The sequence below is a fragment of the Lissotriton vulgaris genome, chromosome 6 (genome assembly GCF_964263255.1).
Source record: "Lissotriton vulgaris chromosome 6, aLisVul1.2, whole genome shotgun sequence".
Taxonomy (NCBI): domain Eukaryota; kingdom Metazoa; phylum Chordata; class Amphibia; order Caudata; family Salamandridae; genus Lissotriton; species Lissotriton vulgaris.
In genome coordinates, this window is record NC_141694.1 from 963,379,685 (window position 1) to 963,399,933 (window position 20,249).

At 41.2% G+C, this 20,249-nt stretch overlaps 1 protein-coding gene across 1 annotated transcript in view; it reads left to right on the forward strand.

The window, feature by feature from the left end:
* Nucleotides 1-16,388, forward strand: part of RSPO3 (R-spondin 3) — a 530,784-nt gene extending 514,396 nt beyond the window's left edge. Inside the window, exon 5 of the mRNA XM_086926993.1 lies at nt 14,307-16,388. Within this exon, the coding sequence (XP_086783119.1) occupies nt 14,307-14,500 (194 nt within the window). The 3' untranslated portion in view covers nt 14,501-16,388. The remainder of the gene's footprint in view (nt 1-14,306) is intronic.
* Nucleotides 16,389-20,249: the final 3,861 nt, after the last annotated feature.

The window sequence follows — 20,249 nt, forward strand, 5'->3', positions numbered from 1 at the left end:
CCGCCTCAGAGGGTGAGAGAGTTATGCTGCGTGTCACAACAAGCCCCTTTTATAGAGAGCTAGAGCGTGTCAGGGCGCCACCACCCTCAATATGGCCGCTGTAAACGCCTTCACCTCCCCGGGACCAACTCTCTGCGTCGGTAATCAGCTGAGAGTGGCCCAGGCGGTAGTGGGATGAAGGGAGAGTCGGGTCCAGTGAAAACCGCTTTCTAAATGAAGCGGAGGTAGGTTTCACACACAATTTTTAAAAGACGACCTAAAATAGCTTTTTCAGTCAAGCATTGAACTACTAGCAAGAAGAAAGAGCAGAGCTAAAAAGAACCTCCGGCTTTCCGCCTCAGAGGGTGAGAGAGTTATGCTGCGTGTCACAACAAGCCCCTTTTATAGAGAGCTAGAGCGCGTCAGGGCGCCACCACCCTCAATATGGCCGCTGTAAACGCCTTCACCTCCTCGGGACCAACTCTCTGCGTCGGTAATCAGCTGAGAGTGGCCCAGGCGGTAGTGGGATGAAGGGAGAGTCGGGTCCAGTGAAAACCGCTTTCTAAATGAAGCGGAGGTAGGTTTCACACACAATTTTTAAAAGACGACCTAAAATAGCTTTTTCAGTCAAGCATTAAACTACTAGCAAGAAGAAAGAGCAGAGCTAAAAAGAACCTCCGGCTTTCCGCCTCAGAGGGTGAGAGAGTTATGCTGCGTGTCACAACAAGCCCCTTTTATAGAGAGCTAGAGCGTGTCAGGGCGCCACCACCCTCAATATGGCCGCTGTAAACGCCTTCACCTCCCCGGGACCAACTCTCTGCGTCGGTAATCAGCTGAGAGTGGCCCAGGCGGTAGTGGGATGAAGGGAGAGTCGGGTCCAGTGAAAACCGCTTTCTAAATGAAGCGGAGGTAGGTTTCACACACAATTTTTAAAAGACGACCTAAAATAGCTTTTTCAGTCAAGCATTAAACTACTAGCAAGAAGAAAGAGCAGAGCTAAAAAGAACCTCCGGCTTTCCGCCTCAGAGGGTGAGAGAGTTATGTTATTGTTAATGTTAGTTTCTACTTTTGAAGGGTGGTTCGTAGGTCAGAATTTAGGAGAGGTCCTAAGGCAAAAATTGATGCATTTCATTGTCTAAGATGACCCTGTGCCACTCCTCTTCTGTTACTGGCTCAAGTTACTGAGATGGCGATAGATGTAGCTTTCTTTAATTCCCCAGTTATTAAGCCCCCGTTCTTTCTATGTTGGTGGGAGATTCAGCTCAAGTTTGAAATTTTGAAAGAATTCGTTTTTCAAATTGTAACTAGCAATGTGTTTCTGGTAGAAAAATCGCTATTCACTGACAACAGATTTACTTCTTACACACCCTAGTGTCTTGTGGGTGTGAACATTGGAGTGTCCTTAATTCAGAAAAGGCATAAACAGGCACGAATGCTACGAACTGTGAAAACAGCACGAAGAAGCGAAACAACGAGAATCATGATACAATACAACAAAAGGGCAACGTAAAATAATACCACAATAAATAGTAAAACAACAAAGACCCTGAATATCATTCAAAGTCACAAAGTTCCATGAAAAATCCCCAGGGGCAGGAAACCTCAAACACCGTTATTTACTACAAATAGTGTTTATGTTTGGCGAGGAATCAAAAGTAAACAAGCATTGGTATAGCCAATAGGTCTCGCATTTGGGACCTTATATGTATTTAATTATGCAGCACAATATCCTCGCTGCAATATCAGCTGTTGCATGGCTAAACACTTATAATGTCCCAAAGGCGAGACCTATTGGCTACGCCAGTGCGTGTTTTATCTAGCATCATATAATACTATACCATGCTCTAACCATGTGCACTGAGAATTTAAGAAAACGCATTACCTTTAGATGTAAAAAAGAAAGGAGAAAAGGAATATCTATCTAGTAGTTTATTTGTGCAATGTGAAACTAGAAAACCTAGTTTCAATCCTGGTTTCCCCTTTTGTGTGATCCTAGGTAATTGTATTATTTCACTTTGCCTCCTTTTTCGCCTTTATCGTTTAAGTGAACACCTTGAAATACATGATTTCAGGGTGTGCACTGTGCAAAACCTCTTGTGCTTGATTTAATAAACTATAATGTTGTTCTTAGTAACCGAGGACACATAGAGGGTAGGGTGCACATGACAACTGACTGAATTGCTTCTTGGTTCACTAATGACAATGTTGTCAGGAAAGGCATGAATGTTTCTAAGTTCATGTTTGAGAAGTATCACTTTTAATAAATGCCGTAACTGGTTTTCAATGCAGTGATAGAATCTTATTCCCCAAGGTGCAATGCTTCAGCAACTTAGTAAAATTGTTAAAAAACATTTTTTTTGAAGCGTCGGTATCATATTTTTACATGTGTGTTGTATAATGTTTTTAAAATGAAGGTGTCGATGCAGATAATATGTGCAGGAGACCTTATTCACTTCTTAAACTACATGCATCCATTAACCTTTCCTATTTAACAGCTTTCTGAATGCGAGTGCTAAGTCAAGTAGACAGCAGCCCAGGGGGCTGCATGTACAGGTCCGGAGGCCCCAAGCTGCCCTGGGCCATACTTTGAGTATCCCTGGCCAAGAGTGTTACTGTGACCCAACAACACAGTCATGCAAACCTAGCGTGACAATTTTTGCTCCTATTAATTCCTTCCTTTTAATTGTGCTTTATTCAAATTTCACGGCAGGCAGTGGTTATATGCAAAAGTGTGTCATTCACCTGAAAAATATAAAAAATGTGGGTACAGAGATTAGAGGTGTCTCCCAAACGCTTTTTTTAGATGTGTAAAAGTGCGTTTTATGGCTTGTCTTATAGTATGATAGATGCATGTATATAGTGTAATTTTGCAACTTCTGTGGGCTCAGTATTTTGGTTTATATGAGCCTTTCTAGGTTCTAGGCTTCTCGTTGATCCATCCAGTTACAGTGTCTGGGATGTTTCTTGATCGTGTGCATAGAATGTTACATTTCTGAGTACTCCACGGAGAGATAATGCCCAACAGAAATGTGTTATGAGGTGGGTGATGGATGTAACAAGTTGTGGTTTGCCTTTGCAATTTGTGTAGAACCACAAAAATGTCAGTTGTGGAGTTTTAAATGTCTCACTGACCGACTCAGAAACTTCAAATGGTTGTTAGACTTATTTTCTTAACTGGGCTAGAGTAAATTCCCTTCTGGGGTGGGAAGGGAAACAGGACACCCTGCAACGTTGTGGGGTGTAAGGGAGTGAGTTTTTCCCTTGGGAAAAAAAAATTCTTAGGGAGAAAAAAAGAATAAAAAAATGTGGAATTGCGTAACGGAGCAGATCACAATTCCAATTTGTGACAAATAACAATTTCTAAGAAAGGTACCCAACTGTCCCAGCCATTGCTTTTTTAGAATGCTGTTCTGCACCGGCAAAAAGAAAAGAATGCTTGCTTTTCCAATGTGGAACAGCATCAACAACAAGTTGAAATGGCCACCGCAGCATGATAACCTATACTCATATCTGTCAATCTGCTTGCACATGTATGTGTCATGATGTAGTGGCCATTTTTTCATTTTTTATTTACTGTTCCAAGATGGTGAGAAATCAAAAAAGAGAACTCAGAAAACACATAAAAGAGAAAGGAGCAGCCAGGTAGCAAATTGGAGCAGCCAGGCACTCTATAAAGGAAAAAAATATTCATTAAAAAAAAAATAAGACCAAAATGGATAGGAGAAGTGGAGCACTGGATGAGGGGTGGAGGCCAGTAGGTCAATTCTGCCTAATGGTGGGAGAAGCTGGATGCACCAAGGGCAGCGAGGTAGGGTAAGTTTGGTAAGGGTTTGAAAAATACATTTTAAAAAAGCCATGCATGGGGGTGGAAAAAGCAACAGACGAGTTGGGGAGCAACAGTGAGATTATGGGGGTGTGAGGATTTGAGAGCAGAATCAGCACACAAAGGAGACAGAAATCCGATGGAATGGTGAAAGCAAATAAAAGAAAAAAACATAGGGGCATATCAGCGTTAACTACCGCTGACCGCACTTAGGGGCCGATTATGATAGCGGACAATCCGCATCCTCCGGGCCGGCGGAAGCCACCACCGGCCCGGAGGATGCGGATTCACCGCTGCGGACTGAGAAAAGACCCCCGCCAGATTAGGATGGCCGGGGCATCTTTTTTCCGTCTGCCGCTTTTCCGCCACAGTCGCTTTCCGACCGCGGCGGAAAAGCTCTAACATGGCTGGCGGTGTCTATCAGACACCGCCAGCCAGATTAGGATGGCGGCGCTCCTATGCCTTTCCACGGCGGCATTTCCGCAGTGGAAAGGCATACAGTGTTATCTTTGGGGGCCCGTTGCGGGCCCCCAGGGGTGAAGGGGGGTCGGGGGTGCACATGGGGGTACCTATGGTGCCCCCCTGCCTTTGCGTGCATTAAGCGGCAGGCACCACGCGGTGCCTGCCGCTTCGGGCATGCAAAGGTAAACATGCATTTTTTAACATTGCGGCGTGTGCTGCTTCAAGCAGCACCCGCCGCAATGTTAAAAATACAGGATGTGACCGCCAGGGTGGCGGTCACATCCTAATTCGCACGGATGGACCGCCGCTGCCACTGCGGACGGTCCCTGTCCACCATCCTAATAGGCCCCTATGCGCGGTTTTTGTTAACGCTGACTATCAATGGCATTTATCGCCATGCTTGCGCTGTATTAACAATGCATAGCGCAATGGAAATATAAATTCCAGCGATGGTGGGGAAATCGCCGTTTTGCAGGGAACATCGCTGGTTTTTCAGCGATGTTCCCTGCAAAACGGCAATATGCTTGATGATATGACCCTGTGGTCGTGACACAATAATCCACCTCACATATTACACATACATTAGTCAGGATTTTAGCAGACATTAGGCCGCCTTGTAAATATTGCGATGTGCACTTAGCAATATTTTCCAAGTCCCCCTGTGTGAGGTACACCCAGTGACGCCCACTTTGCATCTCATTAGAGATGCAGAGCGACGCATCAGGAAAAAGGCTGCTAACATGCGATAATGCATTTTAGCTCTCCCTTGTATATAGGGCGATAATATTATCTCCGCTGTTTTGGCTTGTATATGCCCTATAGTTTGCTGAACGTAAGCAGTGGAAAATGCAAGTCATTCAATCAAAATGCTGGGAAAAAAGTTATGCTCTAGGGGAGTAAGAAAAACAATAAGAGGATGTAAAGCCATTGTATAAGTAGCAAGCAAATGTGAATCTGTCAATATTACCCAGTGAGATTCTTTGAAATGTATTTTTTGTCTCTTACACTTTCACTATGGATCTCCTGAAAAATTAGCTTAATTTTACCATATGGTGTAATGGGCAAATAACAGGGTGTGCGTAAGAGTATAGGTGTTTCTGTTTCCAGAAAGTAGACAGTGTATCATTTCATTATCACTTTTCAACTTTTGCTGTTTCATTGCTTCCATGTTGCTGTTTTCCCTACTTATCTGTTATGTCACCCAGCAAAGCAAATTTTGTTGTACAATTATTTGCCACCAACATTGTTTGTTTTCACTACTCCTGTCTGGTGTCCAGCATTGGCCCTGCCAATTGCCTGCCTGTTCCACTGAGAATTAAAAAAAATCAGATATCCATATCTTTATTCCAAACTGGCAAAGAGTGTGTGGTGGTAAATGTCCAACGTTTTCATTGTAAAGAAAACACAACAGAAAAAGCAAAACTGCAATTATGTCTTTCAAATTTCAGCATTGCAGTCACTGAGCTTAACCTTCCTCCATAGTATCTGCAGATGTTACTTTAAATTAATTACTACAAGTCTGTGTTAGTAAAATACACTTTTTATCAGATTATGGTGCTTTTGCTCAAAATGGTCCCTGCCCAAGACACAAGCTACTCAATGGAGCTTATTTCCTTAGTGCACATAAAGATGAAATTGTGGTGGGAGTGCATGAAAAGAGGAGACAGTTGGTGCACATGGCAATAGAACAAGACAGCCAAGAAATCAAGGGGCATATTCACAAGCCCCTATCGCCAACACAACATCACTTTCAGTGACGTTGTGGTGGCGATAGGGGCTTCGCCTAATTTACAAGGCAGTGTTAAGCCACTTAATGTGGCTTAACGCTGCCTTGTAAATAAGCCACCCTTTCACACTATACTTAGCATGAAAGGGAAGCGCAATGGGTGTTGCGGTGGGAGTTCCACCGCAACACCCATTGATTTTGACGCTGCCCCTTATTTACAAGGGTGGAGTAAATAGGAGGTAGTGCCAAAATTAAGACTGGGGAAAACCTGATCTTATGCAGGCAAAACAAGAACTAATGCTTTATTTTTTCCTCATTTTTGCTGTTTCCATGTGTGTTGAGTTGTGCTGCACAGATAGAAACAGCAAATTGCCATTGATTGTCTATGTGCAGGAAGATGTCACCTAATGCATGTGATGTAATCCAGAGTAGGTTGGGGAAAGAAGTTCTGTTTAGAAGTAGGAGTGTTATCTCAACAAAGTCCACAGTGGGACTCTTTGAAATTTACTGGGATCCTTTTTGTGTAAATCAGGGCAAACCTTCAACAAATGTGTAACCTAAAGGAAGGTACTCATTTGTGTTGAGAAACCAGACTGGAAAGATTTTTGTTGATGTGGTATATTCTTCTCAACTACAGATGTAAATAATCGTGTGACTTTAGAATAAATGCAGATGACAGAGTGCTTAGGTGTGTGTGTAAGCATTAAAATATATACAAAAAGGCGCAATCAATAATCCATGGTTTGTATACCATGTTTTACGAATATGTATGTACCATGCAGATCACAAAGTACATATAGTTTAAATCAATCAGTGCTTTTGTCAGAGAGATCGTTTTGTTACTAGCAGTATAGATGTTAAAATCCTAACATGGAACAGTGAACTAATAACGGTCATCAAAAAGAGCTGCATGCAAACTGCAAATAGATAAGAGCATTATTATTTTTTTCCTCCGCCTTTCATTATTCTAATGTTTCAAAAAGAGTTCATTTCGGTAACAAAATCCTTATTGCTATATAACTAATCAAATACATTTGATAGCAAGAGAGTTGTTATGGAGACTTTAGGGGCACTGTTAAAGGGTGGTAGTGAGGATTTCGTGGGGGGGCGCCAACAAACATTGTTGCACAGGGCACCACCAGTGCAAAAGCCATCCCCTGGCCACTGCACAATGTGTTATATGCTGTGTGTGTAAATCCACTAAGCGGGCTGGAAAAGTAGACACTAATTCCTCAATTTTGTCCATTTTATCCAGTCTCTGGTGGATTGCCGAAAGTTCTGCATTTTGCGACCTTTTTATTTCTCTGACTTCATTCAGAATCAGGTTAAGCATATCTTTCACGGACATCCGCATCTCTCCCTCTGTTTCCGTATTCATCTCGAGCAGAGGCCCAAGGGGGTTTGCCACTCCCCCACCTGTTCCCCCTCCTGCCCCCATGTCGGTGACTTGAGGTGGCACCATTGCTGCACTTAATGTATCTTTCGTTTTATCATCAGAAATATTGATTGTCTGCTTTGAATTACGTGTAGCATTGGTGAGTGGTGCCAAATTTGAAGGAGTCGCAGCTGTGCTCGGATCATTTGTAGTGATTGTACCATTCGATTGATTTTGTACTGCGTCCAAGTTCAGTGAATTCTTTGAGGGGACCAGATTAGGTGAGAGAGGTGAGACTTTTTTTGCAAACAGGGGGAACTGGATGAGAGGACTCATGAGTATGGGATAAATCATCGAGGCGAGGTTCGGTCAAGTTATCTCCCTTTTGCAACTGAACCAGACTGTCTGTAAGCAAGTCCTCAACCTCAGAGTTATCAGATGAGTGTGCTGAGTCGTCGTCCTTCAAGGAGTTTCCTTCTGTTAATTTAGCTGCTGCCTCCTTTGCCTGCTGTCGCCGTTGTCTGGCTTTTAGATGAGCATTAAGTAGTTTCCCCATTGTGCTCACGCTGGTGGCTTTCGATGGTGATAGTGATGGTGATAGTGAACTAAGTCTTTAGTTAGTCTTTGATTTATTATGAACAGATGGGAGCTGAAAAATCGAACAAAACACCCCTTTGCTTCCTTGCTTGGTTCAACCCAGCACTACAGGCTGCAGCACACGACCAATTACCCAAAAATTTTTTTAAAAAATTGAAAAAGGGGCTTTCTGTTTTATGTGTCCGAGCCAGTTATTATCATCCCAAAATATGCAGTGTATATCTGGTAAGAATCCCGATTCGTGTTTCACCAAACGGTAAATACACTGGTCATTTCTTTGCTTCTTTGCTTCTTCTTCTTACAAAATACAAGGGAAGAAAGAGCGCACGAAATCAAAAATAACACGTCCCAGCTGGCCGTTTATAGCTTTTACAACCACCTCTTTCGGCGCTTTAGTTATCAGATCGCCCCCTAAACAGACTTTGCTGCCTCGGCAACCTCGGCAACCACCTGCAGCAACGCGGGGAGATGCTCGTGTTTGACACTTGAGTGCACTCGAGATTTCAAAAGCGCTTCAGAACGCTTGATACGCGGAGAAGCAGCGCTCCGCCGTTCCTGCTGTCAATCTGGCCGTCGGCTATTAAAGGAAAACAGGAAATCCAAACGCCGGCAGGGTAGCAGCACTCCGCCGTTCCAGCTGATAATCTGGCTGCTAAACGAAGACAGGGAATCCGAACGCCGGTAGAAGTAGCTGCCCGCTCTCCTCGTCCACCGCCATCAGGAACAACCTCGTGGAGGGGAGGAGTCACAGCATGGCTCACAGGTGCTACGTGGAGGCGTGGAACTCCACTGTAGCGAGCCCCATCGACAAGTTAGTGTCTACTTTTCCAGCCCGCTTAGTGGAAGCAGAAGAGTGGATTTCAACTCCGGAGGATCAAATGGTCATAGTTAAAAAAGACTTTAAAGGGACTACAAAAACCGCAAAGGCTCTTGAACTAAAACTAGATGAGTTGGAAAACTATAATAGGAGGTCCAACCTACGTATCGTAGGAGTTCCTGAGGGAATTGAGGGATCAGACACATTGGTATGGGTGACCTCTTTTCTCCAACAGGGGGTGATACCGGAATATAAAGGAGACCTCACTATCACAAGAGCTGAAATGCCGAATATTCTCAGATATGTCAGCTATTGCGGCCAGACGTAGGAAAGAATTTGTAAAGATGTTCCAGTTATTTAAGGCTCAAGGTGCTCAGGCGATGATAGCACAACAATCTAAACTTAGAGTTTTGATTAAAGGTAAATTCTATCTTCTATCCGATATTGAGGAAGCACAGGATCTTCTTCATGAGATACAAAATGTATAATGGTGATAGAACGGATTAATTCTTTATTTTACTTTTTTTTTCTTTTTTCCTCCCCATTCAGTGTAGTAATTTGAAGAATTTACATATCAGCGTATCTTAACACCATCATGGCTATAGTCTTTGGCTTTGGGAGGGGAAGGAGGAGCACAGGTCTGGGGGTCAGGGGGTGTTTCATCACTACACCCCAAGGTTAAGGGAAGGGGTGCTGTGGCAAGCGTTGGGGGAGAGGATCGAGAGTTAGTAGGGCGCCACAGGCAGGGGGGGGAGGGTGTAAAATTATAAATGTGTTCTTGGTGGAGATTTGCGTTGTCATTTTGTCTATGTTTGATGATTAGTATGTTTTTCAATCAAGGAGCAGATGGTTCTAAGAAATCTGGGGAAATAAGGGATGAAAATTACGTTATGGGTTCTAATCATATGTCTGTATTATGTCTAAGCTTGGTTTGAAAATTATTTCTTTCAATGTTAACGGCCTCAATAATAATAAGAAAATGAGGGCAATAGAGGCATGGCTTCTGACAGAGAACCCTGCAGTCATTATGATACAAGAAACTCATATCGCAATCTCTAAAGCAGATACATTTTCCATGTTTAAAGGCTGGGCTGACTATCGAGGGTTCTCCTTTTTTTCATCGTCACAGCGGGGGGTTGCACTCTTTTTTAATAAGAAACTAGAGGCAGAAATAATTCTTACTGAAGCAGATAAACAGGGTCGTTGGTGCTGGGCTAAATGTAAAATTAAGAATAGACTTTCACCCATTACTTTTGTGAACTTCTATGCTCCCATTAACAATAGCCCTTTAATATATGAAGAAATGTTTCAGTCTCTCCTTATGGTCGATGGAGATCTGGTTATTGGAGGGGATTTTAATATATTGATGAACCCACAACTTGATTTAACCTTGGGCGGAAAAAAGCAGTCTAAACCCAAATCTCATCAGACTATATTGAATATATTAGGACTTTTGATCTAGCTGAGTGTTTGCGGTTAATAAACCCTCATAAAAGAGAATATACATGCAGGTCGGGGAGGCACAAGTCATTTTCTCGTATAAATTTCTTCCTAATTTCTTCATTACTGATTAGTCGGGACCATAAGTTTTTACATAATGGCTTCTCTGATCATGCAAAGCTTGTCTTTGAAATAGAGCTAGATGAAAGGATTAATGTTGTGAAACCTTGGGTCTTTAATAAATCCTATTTGAATGATGAACCTTGGGTTATGTCTGTCCAGGCAGAGATCAATGATTTTCTAGAACGAAATATGGGGAGAGCGCCAGTTCATATTACATGTCACACCTTGAAAGCATTTATTCGGGGCATCGTTATAAGTAGGGATGCAAGGGAAGCAGCTATATTTCGAGATGCAAAAAACCAGCTACAGCAAAAAATACAGGCTTTAGTTCATCAAAAGTATTATAATCCCTCGGCTGAGTTAAAAAATCTACTAAACGCTGCAAAACGTGAACTGAGTGCTCACTATTTTTCAAGAAGTGAGGAAATCTTTTATAGGCAAGCTCAGAAAACCTATGAGCATAGTAATTTCACCGGAAATTTTTTGGCATGGCAAGTAAAAGAACAAGCCGCAGCTAACCTGATTCAATCTTTAAAATCCCCAATTACCGGAGTAGATACCTCAGATCAGGCGGAAATAGGGGCAATTATGTTATCCCATTACGAGAACATCTATTCTTCTTCCCATATTTTGGATCAAGTTAGTTTAAATGAGTTCCTAGATAAATACTCCCTTCCATCTCTTTCCAATATGGATCAAGAAGTAATGGCGTTTTTTTTTTTCTATTAACGAATTGGAGTTGGTAGTTAAAAATCTGCGACACGGTAAGGCTTGCGGCCCATATGGATTTCCGGCCGAATTTTTTATCACATTTTTTGGTTGTCTCTCAGAAGTACTTTTTTTATTAGTAAATTCAATGCTTCAGGGAGGACTGATCCCGACATCCTTCTATGATGGTACAGTGGTCAGTTTTTTGAAAAAAGGAAAAGAAGCAAAAGACCCAAATTCTTATAAGCCTATAACTTTATTAAACTCTGATTACAAAATTATTACAAAATTGCTTTCTATCCGTTTTAATAAGGTTGCATCACAGTTAATTCATACAGATCAGAATGGATTCATTACTGGCCGTCAACTGCTCACTAACACACATTATTTAGTAGAGGCACTAGATTTTTTTGAAATACGTAAGGTATTGGCTCTAGTTCTTCTTTTAGACGCAGAAAAAGCTTTTGATTTAGTAGTTTGGGACACTCTCTTTTTCATTTTACATTGATTTGGTATACCTTAAGTCATTGCTTTAATTAAAAATCTGTACCAGGGAGCAAAAGCCCATATTCTAATTAATAAATTGATGGTAGGGTCAATCCCAGTTCAAAGAGGAACGAGGCAAGGTTGCCTTCTCTCCCCTACTCTTTTTGCTTTTTTTATTCAGCCTTTAGCCTCTGCAATAAGAAAAAGTAAAGATATCTCTCCGCCGATAGATGGTATGGATAAGATCAAATGGTACGCAGATGATATTATGCTTTTGTTGAAATCTGAGATGCAGTCTCAAGAACAAGCTTTTTCTATTTTTTCACAATTTGAAGCGTTGGGGGGATATCGTATTAATAAACGGAAAACTGAGATCATAATTTGCGGTAATATCAATCCGGACTTGCATCCAGATATTCAGAGATGCATAACCAATAAACCCAAAAGATATCTAGGGGTTTATTTTACATCTTCAGTACGCGATCTATATATGCTCAATTTTGAACCCTTAATTAGGAAAGTGCGTGCTATGCTTCTAAGATGGGAAGCACTGCCTCTATCCATCTTAGGTCGAGAGGCATTAATTAAAATGTCAATACTCCCCCTTTTTAACTTTTTGTTTTCTACCATCTCCTGTTCCCTTCCTGGCTATTTTTTTTCAAAGATTGAATCCCTTTTTTCAACCTTCGTTTGGGCCAAAAAGACCCCACAAATAGCTATAGAAACCCTATATGCAAATAAGGAACACAGTGGATTGGGCTTACCAAATTTGAAAGATTATTACTATGCATATTTTGTACAGTATCTCTCGAGATTTAAATATCCAGCACTTAGAGATGTATTATTTATTAATTTCTTTTTTGATTTAATTTGTAAAGAATCAAAAATACCTTCTCCACTCGCGATTTTCAAATCACCCAAATTAGTCAGATATAAGACTTTGAGTTGGATTCTCAAAAAGCGAGACGTTACGCTGAAAAGGTACTCACTCTCTCTCCTGACCTTAGAAACTCCATTAAGAGAGGCTGTTTTTGGATTGGGGACCAGATTAGAATCTGATATCACACACACTTGGGCGAGATATGGGTTCATCAACTTATCTAATTTTATTAAAATTGGAGCTTGGTTGACTCCCGATGAGATGTCATTGTTAATACGTGGTGATTTTCTCCTCATGGGCTCATACGTAGTACTGTATAGGTTAATGAGTTATATTGATCTAACACAAATAAGTCAGATCTCTAATTTAACGAATGATATCTTTTGGTCCCCAGTATTCAAGAGGGCAGGAGCATGGAGGAAAAGTTTGGCGGAAAATAGGGAGGAGGATTTAAGTGCCAAAGCGATAAAAAAATGGCAGAAGCATGAAAGCTTCAACTTAAAGAAAACGAACTGGAAAACCCTAAATAAATAAAATTTCACGGTTCTTAGAGGTGCCAACTGGAGACATACGCTTTTCTTTAGCAAATGGCTATTGTATTATACGCCTGCAGCTAGGTCAAAAATGTATAGTAATGCGTCGTCTAACTGCTTTAGATGCGCTAATTGGTCGCATATCATTGCCGTTTGTCCCAAAATTAAGGTTTTTTGGGAAAATATGTTTTTTATATTGCCTCAATATTTACATTTTACGAATGTTAGTTATAATAATTTAATTATACTTGGGGTTGATCCAGAGCTTAATTTGGAGGATTCCTTAGTGAAGCTTTTGTATATCATTGTTGCAATTGCCAGATCTCTTATTCTTAAATATTGGAAAACAGAAATATTTCCAACAGCAGATGAGTGTTTTCAAAAAATTAAGAGAGTCAGAAACAGTGAATTTTTGTATGCAAAAAGGATCGGAGCTTTACGTAAATTTACTAAAATCTGGAAAGATTATTTTGATTGAGAAAAATGTTCAGTGCTGGATATCTGGAATACCATGTTTTTGCTTAAATTCAAATTCTTTGTTTGTTCTGCACTTATCTTAGGCGATTTCAATGTATCTTAGTTCATTATGTTCAGATTTAGTTGTCGGATATTTGGTAATCATTATGTTATTGAATCCTTGCCAAGAACTGAAAAAATATATATTTTTTAAAAAGTGTGTGTTACTAAATAACACATAGGAGGGCCTGAGGAGATGTAAAGACCAGCAGGGAATTACCCCCTACACAGAAACCAAAACCACAAAAAAGCCCCTGGGTCTAACAAAAAATGGAGGAATGCTGGTGGTTTCTCTCACTCACCCAAGAGTGACATGTTTCATCATAGAGTAACCTACTTGCATTGTGAACCTAGTCACAATGCGGGCTACAACCCCCTCTCTGGGAGGGAAGATCTCAGGGAAGTTTTCAGTGTTAGAAAGAGGTATACTATATTGAATTTTGGGTCACAGAACCTGCTATGTCCAGTTAAAAAATTGTAACAAAATTGAGCTTGATCAGAAACTCGTAAAGGAGGTAAATCTCCCAATGTAGAAACATTTTTTGATCCTGTGTTCCACTGTTGCAGTTTACATTGGGTTTAATAAGCTTGTCCTCTTTCTCCTTCTACAATGCATAAACTAAGATAACGTCAATGAAGGCAAAGTTTCTTCTGGAATTTCACAGTGTATCTTTTATTTATTTGTAAACAGAAAATGTATATCAAATGTCACGCCAATGTTCTTCCTGTTCATCGGGTCTAGATTATCTACAATAATGTGCAACTGTACTGGGGCTCGGAGATATAGAATGTCATACAATTCTTATTTGCATACCCCTAAATATGCATTTTTTCATTGAAGGAAGGCGAGGTCGAGAGAGGAAAAAGAAGAAGCTCAGCATAGATGGAAGGCTGGAGACAGGGCGGGAAAACAAAGAGAGAAGGAGCCGTCAAGAGAGCCGAGAAGATTCGGAACACCAAGAGAAGACAGAGCAAAAGAAAAGACGATCCCAGAACAAGCATCCAAAACCTGCAGCCATCAGCATCGGTCTCTAAAGGCTGTATGAATGTATTTGATTCATAATGCTGCTATCTCAATTCAAGCCCCTCTAGGAGACACCCTCACCACTGGAGCCATGATGGAATATCTACATCCACACCATTTGTACACAAACATTCCAAGCCGCATCTATACCCACCAAGCACCTGTAGTTCTTATAAGGGACTTGTGCGAGCCAAGAACAAAGTAAAGTGAGCGTTTACGAAGGGGAGAACTTTCAAACTGTTAACGTATATGCTTTTATGCATCTGTAAAAATCGTAAGAAAAACATTTTGTATATAATTTATAGGGTTTTAAGCAATATACTGAAAGACATCTGGATGGGCAGTTTTTTTTCCTTTTTGAAAGATATTTTTCAAAGTATTGTAAAAGAAAAAAGCAAGATATACGTTTAACTGAAAGACTCCTTTCTTACATAACTGTGCAACTATATATCTTTAAATAATGGACAAGTGGGATGGTCATACATTGGAAAGTGGACGGTTCTGTGCCCAGAAAGTCACAAGAGTCTGAAAAACTATCCCTCTAGTCTGACTGTTTTTAAGACTTACATGAAGTGGCAGTGGCTGGATTATTCTCCGGAGGGTCTAGTTTAATCAGAATGTGCACCACACGCATGGATTTCAATCAGAAATTACTCAAAGTGTGTAGTCGGTTTTTATATGGATCAGTGCCAATAATCATACTGGCAGCGAGCCAGAAATGGAACAAACCAATCTAGTGGTTCTACAGGCCCTGACAAAGCTGGACAACAAACCGTACGCATCCAAGGGCAATCCACAAACCCTTAAACCGTGTGCTCCACTTGGCAAACTTCACCCTAAAGCGACAAGTTGTGATGCAGCACAAAAGAAATTGAAGGCCCTTCTGCAAGTTGCACAGGACAGATTTAATTGAGGCTCAAAATCTCATCTCTACTTCTGGCTGAATACTTCAAGGTCACATCTTTTAATGGGTCCCATGAGAGCTAAATCATATTAGAACACCAAAAATATCCTTGAGTAGACCAAGGAGGGGGGAGAGAAATGTTTCCATGAAATAAACTAGGTAATGTGTTTACGAAGCATGCCATGAGTTGGTAGGTTCCCTTAGTTCACTGAGAGACCAGTAGTCCAAGTCCAGCTTTAGTAGTCCCCAGATGGAAAATCTACTTTTACACTGATTGAATAAACATAGCTCTCTCCATGATTTAGTAAATTATAAGGATTCATGATCTGTGTTAGATTTGTGGACTATTATTGATGCACCTGTTAAGGCTTATATGTCTCCGAAAAATAAAAATAAATGACAGGCTGTTTTGATGGCAGGAGAGCTTGTGCACCTATTTTGGTTTTAATGCCAAATGTTGATCCTATAAATTAGCATTCAGTGCTTTGTTTTTTATTGAAAAAATTGGAGCATGGATAGGTTTATATTTTGGGAGATCCAGTGCCTGATATGTTGCACAGCTATAGAACATTGGATGGGCTGGATGGGAGTGAAGATAAGAAGAAGGTAGGTGTGCTTTATTATGGGAGTACCTTGGGGTGATTCACGCTCATTGGATTCTGGTGATTCAAAGTTTCCCCATTATTAACATGTCCAAGGTAATGACAGAATAAAAGACTCATGGGATTATGGGAATGCCTCAAGCTTTTCAGAATTGTGGTATTTTAAATGATCACATGCAAATCATACTCGCCAGACCCTGTTGAAAATGCAGAGCTCAAAGATCATGAGAACGTCTCATTTACTGCACAGACATGCATCCCTCTTGGCAAAAAGAACATTTTTAAATAATCTGCTTTATGAAGATTATGTAGGAAAGGGATACTACTACTTTAATTGTATGCATCTGTTCAAGAGAGAAGTTAATGCAATAAATATATTTGTTGATAAAGCTTTCTAAGTTGTGATCTATTACAGTGTGCAAAACAAATTTATTGACTTCTCTGACCATTTCGTATTTGTTTCAAATTCATATAGACCATGGTAATTTTCAAGAGAAATTTTAAGCAAAGAAAAGTGCTAGAATTAGCCCCTCATTTGCTTGGAGAATCACTTGCCTTTGATAAATCATTTAGCACTCCCTCAATGCTTGTTTCTTGCTCCTCCCTCTGTCTTACCCAGAATGCTTAATTTGTAAAAGAATGAATGCCAGGGCCCAAACCTTGCTCAGAAGGCCACAGCAGGCACAACTGAATGTCGTGCTGGTAAGTACCCAAGCTGCTAGCCTTGATTCCACCTCATGCCTCTTTCATCCACTTCCATACACACACTGTCCCTTTCTCTCACTCTTGCAGGCTCTTTTTCATCCCAGCTGTCTCCCTTTGTAAGTGTTTTTCGTCCTTCTCTTCATATATTCTTTGCCCCTTTTGTGCTTTTTCTCTCTAGCTCTTGGTCAAAGTCTGATGAGGAAAAATAAGTGCTCGTCCTCAAATGAGAGTGCTGGTGGGCTCCATCTGCAACTAGCAGCCCAAATCAACACATTTCCTTTTTACATCATCTTACATTTTTTTCTTTACTCTCCCTTTTTTCTCAAACTCTTTTCATCCTCTCTTTTTTACTAGCCATCCTTTCAGCCTCATCATTCTCTGCTGTTGAATAGCAGCTCCTCCCTGTCTTCACTTTCTCTCTTCCTTCTCATCCTCATCACTAAACTACTCAGCACTTACCATACTTCACTCCATGTATACCCTCCTCCCTCCCTGTTCACCTCATCCGATAGTAGTCTCACCTTCACATCTTCCTCTGACTCACTGCTGTCTCTCAAGCTAATTTCACAGTTTCTTCCTTTGTACTTACAGTCTCACTATCACCTTCCTTACCATTTTGTTCTTCTCCTTCATCCTCCTTTCTCACTCTTCTCAGCCTCTTCTCCCTCTCTTCTCTCACTGAGTTTCCATTCTTATTCTCGTCTTAATGTTGACCCTACACCCGCTCTTTTTACTGTCCAATGTATCATAGCCTCTACATTGTCACACTTCCTTCCCTTTACACATCAACCTCTTTCTCGCTGACATAACTCTTTCTGACTCTCACTCCCTCCCTGGGTCCCTCCTCTCACACACCGACTTCTGCAATGTCCTCACTGTCAGAACCTCTTCAGGGGTCCATGGGGCACAGGGGCTACTGGGCACAACTGTGGTGGTTGAGGCCTTTTACTTCTGAAGTCCCACTGCCCAACCTATTGTGGATCCAACTCGATGTGCCAAAAACCCCTTCTGCACCAGTCTCTCAGTGGGGATACAGGTGAGTGAACACAACTCATAACTCAAATTACAAACAGTACGATCAATAAATCAATGTCCAGCACAATACTTGCTTCTATATGAAAAGTAGCATTTTATTTCTAACTCTACACATGAAAAGAGATGCAACACCGTCCTCCTTAAGGTCGGGCTCTAGTGGTGATCAGGCAAATCCCTGTGCCCCTCTCCTTCGTGTAATGTGTTCCAGTTTGTTCACCATTTACTGGTGGGCGCATCAGGGAAGGCAAACTGTTAGACTGCTCCCTTTTCGACTCTTTAGGGTGTCACACAAAAGTGTCTATGGTGCCGCAGCACCTTTAGCAGTAAATCCCCAGGGCCCGAAATGCCCTTGTTCAAGTGTTACCTGCCCTTGTAGCACAGTAGTGTTCCACAAAACAGCGGCTGCCCTCAGTATGGGCACTCATGACATTTGATCCTGCTCGGAGAAGTCAGGCTGCTTGCGGTATATGCGTTATAGACAGAGTGGTCCCAGACTGGGAGAAAGAGGAAAAAGATTACAGCGACTAATAAGGACAAATTTGTACATACATACAAGAAACAAGACAAATCTGATGTACGATGTTTTAATTCACAATGTACTGAAAACCATGTTAAATGGTTACAAATTAAAACAGATGCCTTTTTTCTATTTGTTGTAAATAATTGCCCATATGTAAAGAAAAGGGGAGGTAGGAGGAAGGGGGGGTGGTTGTGCTGTGATAGTGTATAGTGAGGATATACAAACAATCTTAAATGAAAAAAGAACAATAAATACAATTATTTTATGTTCCCAACAAAATTTCTGGATGATCCCCTGATCTAAGGGGCACACACGATGTATGAATCAATACAAAAAACTTTTTAAAACACCATGCTTCTCAGACAGCTGTGTACATCATGCTAGCGGTAGAAGCTGGGGTGGAGTGAGGTAGAAGTCTACGTTGCGACCCAAAATATGATGCAGGGAAGGTTCCCCTTGCGACGAGGGTCTTCGTCAGGACAAGGTGGTAAGGGAGGGGGGAAAGGGCAATCCTCCTAGGGGTAAGGAAAGAAACTATAGTCAAAAAAGGGTCTCAAACGAGATCACTAGCTCAACATTGTGGGTACACCACATTGTGGAAGGTTTTAAAACACATACTAGAAACAGAGGATTACATAGCAAAACGATGTGGACCTAGGTGGAAAAAAACGAGTTCACATGCAGTTAAAAACACAGTTTTGTGCTAAAAACCAAAACATGCCAACCAGGAAACTCATCCTTAGTCATACCATCAAAAACATTTTGTATTATTATATATCGTGTGGCCTGGTCCAGATAGTCATCGACTAGACCCACCCACATCTACGGGTTATTCATACACAATAATTACCTTAAGGATAAGGAACCAGACTTCTTCTATATATTGATGAAGGTTGTCCCCAACTGGTGTGGATACTCACTAAGGAGAAAGACCAACACATTCAATGCACTCTAGGGATGACCAAGAGGGGGAGTGTAGCGGAGTAGAGGTTCACTACACTGCGTACCATTAGTAAAAAATATCAGCTTACCTGTCCAATGGTAACTCAAAATGGCAGGGGACAACAAGCTGATAAATCCCTCCAAATGCTATTCAAAGCGCCTTCACAAGGCAATCCTAAAAGATAGTATGCCTAATAGGAAAACCGATTTCGAACATACCCAAACCAATATAAATCCACAGAGTCAGTGAAAACGCTTACCTGTCCGTGAAAATAATGACGGAAAATAGGTCCTTGCTCAGTCACAGAATATCCCAGTTTTGTTAAGGTCCAGATACCTAAAGGGCGGGAGTCGGGAGGGACGTGGTTACCACTAAGCATTATGTTGTATAATTGACTAACAACTCGAAAAAAAGGGGCTTACTCCGTATACATTCACTGATCTCTGAATGATGTCCTTACCTAATATAAGATCGGCGTACACTACACTCATTCAATCCATCTTCGTTGCGGATATAGATAATACCAACGGCACACCAATGACAAGCAACTCGGCTATTCGTGCACAGAGTTCAAAAGGCTGACAGCGGTACTTCAGGGGCGTGGCTCCGACCCAGTACAGAAAAAGCGAAAAAAGACTATGGAGTGTTGGCGGTAACTAAGCAACCACTCATCTTCCTGGAAAAAAATAATTATTTGGGGTCGATTGTACATAAAATCCTTTTAAGTATACAAGAACTCTGCTAAAGAATCCTTTGCGAGAAATGTGATGGAGAACAGTATACAGCAGGGGTTGTATAAATGCAAATCATGTTACTTTCATCCGGGACCAATCATTAGTGCACCAATCTGGTACGCACGAAAAAACCCACGTGAGAGCTAAAAGTTGACGGTCTATTGTCATCAAGCCAATATACGGAAAAAAGGGGGGGGGCCCATTTAAGAGGTGCCACACACCTGTGGTGCTACAGTATGATACATCAATTGTTTGATGGATCCGAAGTGTATATAAATATGATAGGTCATGATTACAAGACGCATACCTATCAAACA